Below are 12,500 nucleotides of genomic sequence, written 5' to 3' on the forward strand. Positions count from 1 at the left end.
ATGAGGGCCTTTGCAGTACGTCGTAAAAAAATGCGGGGGATTGCAGAAAATCAAAATATCAAGTAACACTATCATTTTTGATATATCAAATATTTTTCTGTTTGATAATATCATATTTCAGTTGTGAGAGAGAGAGCAATGATATTTTGATATTCTACGAGACTATCAATGGGTTGATATCATGTTAATATCCAAATACCTTGATAAAATCAAACTAACAAAGTGAATATCATTATATTAAGTGTGTATAACCCACTGGTTTCGTTTTGTAAGCAAAATAAATCATCCTCTCTCCCCACTTTTACTGTTCCAGTTTTCTAAACAGAGGCATATGTCACAAATGTGTAAATTGCCTCCTAGAGTTGCATTGACTTATGCCTAAATAGTTCATTTCGATTTACCGTGGTTCTTAGTTACAGTTTTTAAATTATTGGTCAGCCATCCCCTTCTTACTTTTATTGTTCCAATTTTCTAACCAAAGGCATATGTCATAGTGGTGTAAATTACCTGGAGTGGTTTCAGTTCAATTAAATTTTCGAATTATTATTTAATTATCACTTCCTTACGCAATTTACTTTTCGTGACATTCTAATGAGTTTTATTTCTCTATATCAGCAGATATCCGTGATAAAATTATCTATATAGTATCCAAAATTATTGTGTTCAATGCTTTAACCTGAAAAATGAAAACAAAACCAACTAACAACTATTCACCGCAGTGGAGGTGGCTAGTGGTGGATATTTATCGAGGCGCGAAGCGGCGAGGAAGCCATCGACACTGAGGCGAATAGTTGTTTTAGTATACACTAAAACAGTGAGATAATATAGCACAAAAAGATGATTTTCACTCATTATTCCTCCAACGATTACAATATTTTCGAGCGCACATCCCGCGCGAGTTGCTCGGAGGTGAATAGCAAGGATATTCGGAGTTCGAGTAGCCAATCACGGCGCGCTTTGAACGCTATCCACTGTTCTGGTGTATACTGATACAAGTTTTTTACTGTTGGGACTGTATCATGCTTTAGTGAACTGGATATCCATTGCTCTAATGCAAATAACCCGCAAAATGAACTGTATTATGGGATTGGTGACATAAGGGAATACCTTTTTGGGCCATCTTTTTTCCATGAAAAGAGTTTTCATCAACACGCGCATGCGACCTCCTTAACCAGGCCAATCTCGTCCCCAGAACCAACGTTACGTGAACGTTGTCCAACCAAAATGATCCTAGCCTCCGAGGACGAGATTGTAACAACGCGGCTTATCGTACAAACGTTGGCCGTGTAGCCCTTATATTTCAACAGACTTTTTAGTCTGTTGAGGGTGATGTGAAGTGCTAGTTTTCTACCGATATGAAGCATGAGAGTGATAGCCCTACTGATGGAAACGGGCCCACACAAGGACAAAGAAAATGTCCAACCCCGGTGGGTACAATACAATTCTCAAAATCATAAGATTGTATGTTACTCCCAGTATTGAGTACAGTCCGTCTCCCGGTCTCCAGCTGGATATAAACCACACGACAAACTAGTCAAAGATTGCTTCTAGGTTTGTTCCTTGAATATAATTTATGGGACTTTTCAATTTTCTTTTTTCCTCTTTTGCCCGTCTCGAATAGCCCTCGCTAATTGTGGGCAAAAGTTTGTAACATGGGCCAAATCTAATGGAAATGAGCGAAAAAGAATAGATTTTTCTCATTTGCATTAGATTCGGCACATGTAAAATGCGTTATTTAAAACGGGCCTAATAAAGAATTGTTGTTGTTGTTGTTTTCCCAAATTATTATATTTCACGAGAAAAAAAGGGATCTGTTGCAAACCATATCGAATTGGGTAAATTGAATAGGTTAGAGAATTTCGCAAATTAATGTTAAATTGACCTGTCAAGTTGCTTCAAAATACGCCAAAAGTAAGTCAATACGCACACGATTTTCAAGGTTAATATATATCACCAAGAGAAAATGAGGGGACAGAGAGGGGGGCTCTCGGTTCAGCCCCTGGGATATGTCATGTCCACGAAAGTTATTTTTAGACGATCGGAAGTCTTTGTTCTAGCGGAAGTCTGTCTTCCGAGACGTCCGCATGCAGGCTAACCTCGGTCTGATGTTTGAAAGAAAATAAATATTCATCAGCCTTCCACGTGCGCCGCCATTTTCTCTTTTCACTAAAAACCTGTGAGCGAGGCAAGACTGCACGCGGACGTCTCGGAATACAGACTTCCGCTAGAACAAAGACTTCCGCTCTTCTAAAAATAACTTTCGTGGACATGGCATATCCCGGCCAACGCCCTGGGCCTCCCTCTCTTTCTCCTCATTTTCTCTTGATATCACGGGAATTCAGTTCTCGTCCAAGCTGTAACTTTCCCATTTAATTTCGTCAACATATGTTAAGAAGTAAAGGCTGCAGGTTGAATTATCACTCGTGATTTTCAAGCGTGTACAAAATAGGTCTGTAAAACGTAACCATTCCTTGTTTTTGTACATATGCATTGCCGTGAAATTGACATCTTAATTTCCCACTTCCTCGGTCCCGTCTGACCTCTTGTAGCTCGGGTCGGTAGAGCAGTGGGGATGTAACCTGAAGGTCGTGGGTTCAATTCCCACCCTTGTCAGAGTTTTTCTCTGTCTTTGTGGGGGCCCAATTGCATGAGTACAAGGTATGGAAGGGTAATCCCGGGATCCGGGATTCGCGAAAACGCAAAATTTATTGACCGGATTCGGGAATTGACTGACGAAATTAAACGTACCAGTGGCGAAAGCGAATCAGCCAGGTTAACACTAATCAAGCCGAACTACAGTGCGTGTCTGATTAATAATTATCTAATTGAAACTGTTAGGTAGTCGGCAGACGAGAAGACAGTGGGAGTATTTGTTTTAGCCCGATGCTAGAAAACAAAGCACATGAAAGGAAAGTGCACATGGTGACATAGCATACCAGTTATTGCTTCGATGCTCAATTGCTTATTGAGAAGCTCTTGACAACTACTTTAATCTTTAGCGATCGTTATTACATATGGCAAATAGTCTGGAAAGCACTCCTATTTTGAGTTGATAGAGAGAGAGGTAGCATTATCAACAATTTTGAAGCACGAGACATCAAAATTATCCTGACAATTCTTAGAAAAACTAAGATGCTTGAAATTTTGAGAATTTTTATCCCGGAAAAGGTGCTCATTTACACGAAGTTGTTTTTCTTTCTTCAAAATTATTAATAATTCAACCTCAACTCAAAATCAAGGAGAGCGTCCATATTGAGCGGTTGAAACCCGAACTCAACGAACAAGTTGATCATGTCAGTTTAGCATTACACTTTTTATCTTTTACAGTTATGTCAGTTATGTTTTCTATAATATTGTTCACTTGGTTAGTTTGAATTTTACCTACTTAAAACGAACATTTAATATACAAAGAATCATACAGATTATCTTGTAAAAAATGTAATGTTACACTCACTATGATAGATGATTATGTTTCAAACATCGAAACATGTTCCTTAAACTCAAAAGTGTGGTTGCATTTTTTTAAATATGGCATATAGTGATGCCAGCTATGCTGTCTTGAGTAAGACACAGAAGACAAAGGTACCCCTAAGGAATATCCCAAAGTTAAAGCGTCTTCCGGCACGTATGATGTCAAAGCAGGACATGGATTCAATGCGTCAGTGGGCCAGCGAGCATGGCAAAGCCGCTAGACAGCACTCGGTTCGTCAGAACAACACCAAGCTAATTAAGCATGCAGCAGGAACTCTAAACATGTATAGGAAAGAGTTACCTATTGGCGACCGAGTAACCGATGATATCGGTGAGCAGCTGTCAGAGTGCGATTCAGACGCCAGCGACGATAAAGACAGCCACTCACCAAGGAAGAGGCGGTCGAGGCTGTGCCTGTAAATTTTCTACCAAGGGCAGTGTGCACGCGCGAAGGACGACCCATCACGCTGTCGTATCGCGCGCTATCATACTGAGGAGTGAAAAGGAGAAATTGAATTTTTGAATGTATTTTTTGGGGGATTCCGGAATCATATCATACAAGAGATTATGAAGGTAAGAGAAGTAATCCCTCATATTGGCCCTATTCCCATCGTAATCCCTCTTAAGTTATTTTTAGATCTCCTGCGAGATCCGGTATTCCCGTGAGGGTTAACTGATAGCCAATCATATGTCCCCATTCTTACCAATGTTGACAGCTGAGCGAATTCCCACACAATGACTGGTAAATATGGAGACATATGATTGGCTATCAGTTAACCCTCGTGGGAATACCGGATCTCGCAGGAGGTCTAAAAATAACTTAAGAGGGATTACGATGGGAATAGGGCCAATATGAGGGATTACCTCTCTTACCTTCATACTCTCTTGATCATATCCAATAAACCGGAATCATATCATATCCAATAAACTAAACTCGTGGAGGAAGTAAATTGTAAGTGCTAAAGACTTACACTACGTCTTCGGGTCCTACAGAGACAAACTGCTAACCATCGATGAGCATAAGTTTGGCTGGCATTGGTCTATGCGACCAAGTTAATTAAGCTTGATGTATAATATCACCTTCCTTCCACTACTCGATCAACACGTGCATACCCTTTTCGACTGTTTCTTGCATCTCATATAGAACAAAGTATAATCGTAGATTTATATTTTTTAAACTCCATCTTGACAAAATAATACTTACCCGTAATATTAATCACTGTCAACCTCATAGTAGAAAAAGACTTTAAAACTCCATAAGAAGACGCCACACAGGTGTAGACGCCAGAGTCCTCCTTTTTAGAATCCCAAAGTTTTAGCGTTCCATCATCGCTTACACTTGATCTTCCACCAGGAAGATTTCTGTCACTTTTCACCCAAGTTACTACTGGTTGTGGTTCTCCAGTAGCCTGGCAGCGAACTGTTATATTCATAGTTACTTTTACCTTAGACTGCGCCGGTGGTCGAACTGTGAACTGAGGTAGTTCTACCACATTAAGTTGTGTAACAGCTGAATCCTGGCCTAATTTATTTGATGCTGTGCATTTGTACAAACCGGAATCCTTCTTGTGAGCATTTTCTATTGAGAGCTGTCCATGCTTCGCTTTCGCTTTATTTTGCGTCGGGATGTCATAAACTTTATGCCACGTGATTGTTGGAACAGGGTAACCAATCACTTGACATTCCGGTAAAGTGATATTTCTTCCGATTTCAACGTAAGACGGACCAAACGACAGAGTGACCCTTGGACGACCTGCGTGAGCCCATAATAAATAAATAAATAAATAAATAAATAAATAAATAAATAAATAAATAAATAAATAAATGGATGGATGTGTTTCCGTATAAGAAAAGTATAGTTGTCGATATTCGGTACGTTTTGCCGGAGCCTGGGATAAAAGCGACAAAAAATGAAAAACCGCTAACTTTAAAAATCGTTTGCGTCACTGCGAAATAGACATTAGTAATCCTTACCTTGCTCACAGACCGGGGAAAAAAGGGAATTTTCGATAACAATCCTGGCCGCCTATATCATTGAGAACTAAACTAGTTTTAATTTGAAATGGAAAACTGAAATATTTTTTTGTCGACGGCTTGATTCAGTTTTTCGCTATTTGTAGTCGATAACGTGATTTGTACACACGTTGGTTTGTTATCAATAGCTTTTTGTTATCAGCAGCTGATTGTTGTTGATACGATTCCTACTTCTCCGATACTTTAGGTAGGCTACAAACAAGTGTGGTAAACAAACCCATTTTGTTCAACAAGACTGAGTGCTTTTGATTTACTTCTCAGGGTATTACGCGCAACACACTAAAAGATATAAACAATCACTATTTTATCTACTCCATTCTGATTGGCTAAGAGCGGTGCAGCTCAAGTGTAACACCAATGCAAAAAGTACAACACTACTGAGTGCAAATTACACATCGAGATTCTGGATTATGATTGTCTAATAAAGAATAGGGTTTGGTAAGAAGCAATCAAATCTTTTGTTTTAAAAGCAAACACCAGCCCTGGATGATGCAAGTTATGGCGCAATGTTTCCCTCATTAATCCTCTCTTTTTAACCATCTCGAGTATTTTCATATATATTATTAATAACTAATCACATGATTTTATCTCATGCAATTTGGAATAAATAAGCACTTTTACTTTTTTTTCAGACTACAAATTGCACTCGTGCCTCTTTGGAAAAAATTACTCGTCCTTATTTATTCCAAATTGCACTCGAAATCATCATTATATTATATTATTTCACCTACTTTGTACAATGAGATTGGCCACTTTTTCTTTCCTTCCCAGAATATTTCGCGCGACACACCTGTACTTCCCAGAATCCTCAAGTCTCACGTCATCAATTTGCATCAGCCCATCTGACCTGACCCTAGCTCTGCTGCTAGGCAACATTCCATTCATTCGGGACCAAACCACTTGAGGAGCGGGATTTCCCGAAGCAGAACACATTAAAAAGGCAGAGTTACTTTTATTCACAGTCAGCTCAGAAGAGGACAGCGTCACTTTTGGAGCTGAAATGGCTTCTCCTGGTTCACCTTTCATCCCGGGAATACCCGGTGGACCAATATCTCCCGTAACTCCCTTTTCTCCTCTTATTCCTGGTGGTCCCACAATTCCTTGTTTTCCACTTCTTCCCGCAGGACCCATTAGCCCTTGTGATCCCTTTCTACCTCTCTTCCCAGGGGGACCAGGCCTTCCTCGAGGACACTCGTTTCCTCTGTTTTGGCAGAACTTGTTAAAGCTTGCCAATGATGTGACAACATCTTTTAATACCTCTTTCATGCTGGAGGATTCATTGGTTGCGTCTTTTGCAATGCTCCGAATATATCTTCGTAGTTTTCCTTCGCCAACTTCCTCCTTCGTTTTGGAACCCAAAACACCTGAGGGACAAAAAAATTGAAATGAAACCATCTGATAGCAAATTTTTCTGTGCTACAGGCAGAACATACGTAAACATTCTACTAAGGAAATCAGAAGATGATCAAAACAAAGTCATTTGGAAAAGTGTCAATAACAAAAACAACTCGGAGAGAAAGTCTTAGCCAATTAAGGTTCAACCCATACTCGGGCGCCTAAATGGATATAATTCATGTCTGAATATTAAAACAATAAATTTGATTCAGCATCCCTTCGGCCAAGATTAATTCGAAAATATTGGGAAAAGAGAAAGCAAAAATTATTTTGGTGAATGGGAACACGTGCTCATCATGAGATCGAAATGGATCAAGGAATTCTTTTTTGTTCTCTAAAGGCAGAAATGGCATAGAACATGCATTGCAATAAACTGCATTAGTGTCTAGAAGTGCTGAATCAATACCTGTTAGCTAACATATAAAAGTTGTCTGCTTATCTTTTCGATATCATCCACAAAAATGCGACCATTTTACCCATATTTTAACCCTTTGCTAAACATTGGCTGTGCGTTACCAGCGGGAAATACAAATTGGACAAAATGACAAACTTGTCGGCGTCTTTGAAATCTGAAGTAACGGAGTATGCGAAGGACAGTTTTGATGGATAAATTACAAAAAGGATCCTGCCTTGCATACGCGCGAATTCTTACGCAAGGTCTTGTTTCCCTTTTTCAAAGCCTCAAATGTGAGGTATCGGCCGTTGTAAAACAAGTCACATGTCATAAAATAGTGGTCATAAACAGGACAATTATGCCCTATCTCCTCTGCCCTCCCCTTTACACGCCACAGGTTTCCAATTCCTTTCTTTTCTCCTTTCGGTAACTGCATGGCTTTGAGATGTTAAATAAAAGAAATGTGTCTGATTTACAACCCGTCATTGGCCTTACACTTTATAAAACGTCTTCGACTTGAGAATAATATTTACCCTTCGCAGAAGCATCTGGCTTGCTCGCAAGGATCTGTTCAACTGCTGTCAGTCTGTGTTCCTGATCATTAGTTTTTACCTCGATTCTGATGAAGCCAGCTGCAAACAAAAGCAAGACTAGTCTATACTGGGGCTGAGTGATGAGCATTCCTTTGGCAAAGACATTCTTCGAAAGAAGGAGCCACCAAAAATCTAAGGACGTTTTCGAAAGCCCATATCCGTTTGTTAGAACGCGTTGAGATCGATTTGACATAAATAAATCGACCGGCCCGCTTTTCTCAGGCGGTCCTGTTTTGTCAAGCAAACGCATGAAAAGACCGAGGGAGGCTTGGGAAGAGGAGAGAAAGAAGGCGCCGCACCCGATGCTGTAACGGACGCGTTCAGAATGACGAAATCTGTTAATCTAATTAGTGAAAGTGATATGATAAATGGTGCCACCTTTTTTATTGCTAGTGCAAATAAACGCTCAAAATAACTTCAGTAACGGCGTGGGAATATTTATGCGCATGTCGAATTCAGTCAACTGTTCGGAAAGGAAACCGCAGAAAAAAATTACTATATTTACTTTGAATTTAATGCTCGACACTCCAGCGATGCCCGGTAAATGAAAAGGAGCGGTAGAAAAGCTAAGCAGAGAGAAGTCGTGGGTTCAATTCCCACCCTGGTCAGAGTTTTTCTCTGTCCTTGTGTGGGCCCTGTTCCATCAGTAGGGCTAACGCTCACATGGTTCGTATGGGATAGAAATCTAGCACTTCACGTTACACTATACTCTCTTCAGTTAATTCTGTTTAAAATATAAGTGCTACACGGCCAACGTTTGTATAAACGTAACCTTTCCTTGTACTTAAGCAGAGAGAGGCCTCAGATTTTTACCATATTTGCAGAATAAATGTTAAATTGAATGTTGGAGTATTTTGGCAAGTTTCAACAGTGTTATGTTCGTACACAACTATCAAGGACAACTTCTTGTTTAGAACGGACGACTCGTCAATCATTAAATCTGAAGGCGGAAGAAGGAGCTTGTTCTGCAGAAATAATGACTGAATACTTGTTTGAAGCCATTTCCTTTGACAAATTCCCTTTCTTCTCGAAGGCAATTAACCATAGTTAATCGTTCGACCGAATCTGGTCTTCGATGATGCTGTAACGAGGAACGATTACCACGATCGGATCGCGTTTGATTTCGGTCACCCGTAGACAAGGATCTCATAAATAATGGTCTTGCCGAAACCAGTTGGTGGCACAGCCATAACATACTTGCCCGATAGGAGAGCTTTGACCGCAGGTTCTGCTCTTGTTTGTTTACAATGTTTCCCATTTGAAGGGATGAATGATCGAAATCTTCCACAAAAGCCATATCGTGCTAATAATCGAAGCACAATCTGAGAAGAGGTGATTAACCGGTGAAAAGAATCTGACAGTGGTGCATTGTCAACGGACAAATCCGAATTTCCAGTTGCTCGTATGTATGGAGCTGTTGTTGGACCACAGTTGTGCACCATTATGGCGGCCATAAGTCAACAAAAACATCCGGACGTCCTGTTGCCATAGAATCGCTCACTTTTAATTCGCGAAACGTTTAAACTGCGAAAAATCATAACGAAAGACATATTTTTTTCAATCAGAACGGATTTCAGTGTCAAGTGTCACTAGTGACAATTCGGAAATTCAAAATGCTGTATCTTCAGAACCAACCGTTTTGGAACTGAAAACTTGTAAAAAAAATATGTTTCCGAGGCTAGGTCACCTTCAACCTCGTGTAGATAAAAATACCGTAAACGATTCAATAAACGTCCCCTCTCTAGATCTTATAAACGCCTCCTATCCATTAAACGTCTAAAAAAACGCCCCCTTTCTCACTAGACGCCCGCCTACCCCCTCCAAAGATAAAATAATTAAAAATAAAATGCAAAAAAAATCGAGGAAATGCTCTGTAAAGCAAAATCATGCAATTTATTTAACACCTTGGTTGCTTAGACGGCAATGGCGTACGAATTAAATCTTTTTCGATCTCAGGGTTAAAGTACGGATATCGCTCTTTTATTTGCTTAATTTCGCCGCTCAGAATGTGGGCAATTTTGTATCAGTTAGTTCTGGCTCGATAGCATCCAGGAACAACAAGGCCGAAGATTCAATGACTCACTGCTTCGAGATCGGCCAATCATGTGAAGAGGGATCGGAAAAGTTATTTAGCACAGCTCTCTGTACTGGATGAGCCCAGACTCCCAAAGCCCTTTTCAGGTCACCTCTTTGTTGGATGTCAACGAAGCCAATTGTGAAAGCATTGTTGATCCAGATAACGACTTGGACATTGATATAGAAATATGACCTTTCATTTGGATGTTTCCAGTTAACTTGAAATAAACGCCCCTCTCTAATAAACGCCTTTTGTCCATTTAAAGCCCACCCTCCTTCCTTACACCGCAAACATTTAATCAACACCCCGGACGTCCTCGAGAGTACCCGGTAGTCCAATGAGAGGAAATGTGCTTACGGGTAATGAATGTAACACCGATTAGCATTATCGGTCTGATTGTTGAAATGTTATCCGTAATAGAAATTTACCGCAAATCCTTTGAATGATTTTCCATCCTATGAAACAAAGTTTAAAGTGACAGGTTTTGTAGGGTACCAGTGCCCAGGGACAGGGTGTAGGATGTCTGTGTATATAATTGCTATGTGGGAAAGTATTTTCGTTTGATTAGCTGTAGTTGTCTGTGCCAACATGCAAGAAAAAATTACAATCGGCCCTAATCGGCCAACATTTTGCGATATATTGTCTTTTTGGCTTTTCAAACTTCAAGTATGTGAAAGAAATCAAGTTGGACGGGGCTAATACCTGAATGGGTGACCAGCCGGTGATATTCCGCGGCCAGGGGCGTAGCGTCCGTATACGCACATACACCCGTGCGTACAGGTCAAATCCGGGAATCCTTATTCTATGGAGGTTTTTTTTTAAGTCATTATAAAATCGGGCCAAGTTTTAAACCGATGTCTCTGTGAGTGAGTATTTCCAGTATCTTACAGGCCTGACCAAACGGATGCAACGCCATCCAACATTGTTGGACGCTATTGAAAAGTGTCGAATGAGGTGGTCAAACGAATGCAACGTTAACATGTTGGATCCAGAATTTTGGACTCAAGGGTATGGAACCAAAATCTACCCAGAATCCTTAAAAAAACTCTCGCCATGGTGCCGTTTTCAAGATCCTTTTAAAATTATCAATGGAGTCACTCTCTGTGATATCAAGAGGACAGCTTTTCCAGAACCTGGGAACTGCAACAGCAAATGACCGGTCTCCAAAGGTCTTGCACCATGCAGGTGTGAGGGACCTTGAGAAGACCCAGGGCGTCACTGGGTAGGGAGTAGCGTCCCGGAGTCTTGACTTGCAAAAGATCCTGCAGATACATTGGTGCCATGCCCCTGAGAGCTTTGAACACGAGAAGGGCTATTTGTTCGAAGAGAGATTGCTTAAGCTTTCGTCGCCCAGACATTCAAGACTTTCCTCATTCACCATTCCGTAGCATTAACTGACGTGCCAACGCGCGAAACAGATGCAACGAATTAACCATTAACCATGGATACCTATAGCCGCAGCGTACGCGCGCGTGCAACACTGTTGAATGTGATGGCCAAAATAATGCAACACTGTTGTTCACACCTTAGAACAAAAGAAACGTTGGATGATGTTGAGACGATGTTTGATGGAAATCAAACTTCGTTCAATAAATTACGTCATACATTATGGTGGCCAAAGGAGTGCAACATGTTTGGAGGATATTGTTACACTAACATTTTCAGTGGACCCGTTTGGCCAGGCCTTAACGGCAAGAAACGTAATAGTGGACGAAAGAAAATTATAATAATAAACACTCCACCCTTCGAAGCCCCCACACAGTGTCAGTCTTCCGTATCACCAGTTCCCCAGTTCCTGGTTATTTTTTTAAGGATATGTTATGATGATGATGATGATGATCTGATGATGATGATGTTATAACAGAGTTTGCGTCGTCTCGCCCTTTTCTTGTACTGTAAACCCCCTGTTTGTGTTTTAGTTTGCTGCAGAGAAAACTCAGCAGATGGGTAAAAAAAAACCCCTTTTAATTTAAATTTTCATTTTTTTTAATTATTATACGTATCAATTTACAAAAAGTAATACATAAATAAATTTAAAAAAGCAACTAACTACTGCATTTTCCGTCGCATTTATAAATTGAAATGTCCTTTAAAAATAGTCGGAAAGGGAATTTCCGAGACCCTAAGTTTTAAAATTTTCTGGGGGAGCATGCCCCCAGAACCCCCTACTTTGGAGCACCTTCAGCGCTCAAAACATTTTTCGTGTGCGTACACCTTTAAAATCTCACGCTACGCCTCTGTCCGCTCAGCACACTTCGGGAAATTATGCTCCATACGTGGCTATTCAGCGAGAAAGTATAATTATATCTCACAAAACTGATACTAGTTTTTCATAATGTGAAAGAATACCAGTTTGGACGTTCGGTAAGCTTTCGATATATTTTACACTCAACACAAGCTTGAACAAGAAGATCTTTCAGATCTTAAACCGCGCTTTGAAAATTTATCTGTTTTCTTACCACTATAGTCGCAACGTAGTACACATTCCAAAGCGGTCTTTGTTGATTCACTATGACTATAGACACAAAATCACCTG

At 40.3% G+C, this 12,500-nt stretch overlaps 1 protein-coding gene across 1 annotated transcript in view; it reads right to left on the reverse strand.

Moving 5' to 3' along the window:
- LOC137997580 (contactin-5-like) overlaps nt 1-12,500 on the reverse strand; it is a 32,932-nt gene that overhangs the window by 15,913 nt on the left and 4,519 nt on the right. Inside the window, exons 2-4 of the mRNA XM_068843658.1 lie at nt 7,828-7,926; nt 6,237-6,869; nt 4,676-5,224 (exon numbers count right to left, since the gene is read on the reverse strand). Coding sequence (XP_068699759.1) covers nt 4,676-5,224; nt 6,237-6,771 — 1,084 coding nt within the window. The 5' untranslated portion in view covers nt 6,772-6,869; nt 7,828-7,926. The remainder of the gene's footprint in view (nt 1-4,675; nt 5,225-6,236; nt 6,870-7,827; nt 7,927-12,500) is intronic.

Source organism: Montipora foliosa, chromosome 3 (genome assembly GCF_036669935.1).
Source record: "Montipora foliosa isolate CH-2021 chromosome 3, ASM3666993v2, whole genome shotgun sequence".
Lineage (NCBI taxonomy): Eukaryota > Metazoa > Cnidaria > Anthozoa > Scleractinia > Acroporidae > Montipora > Montipora foliosa.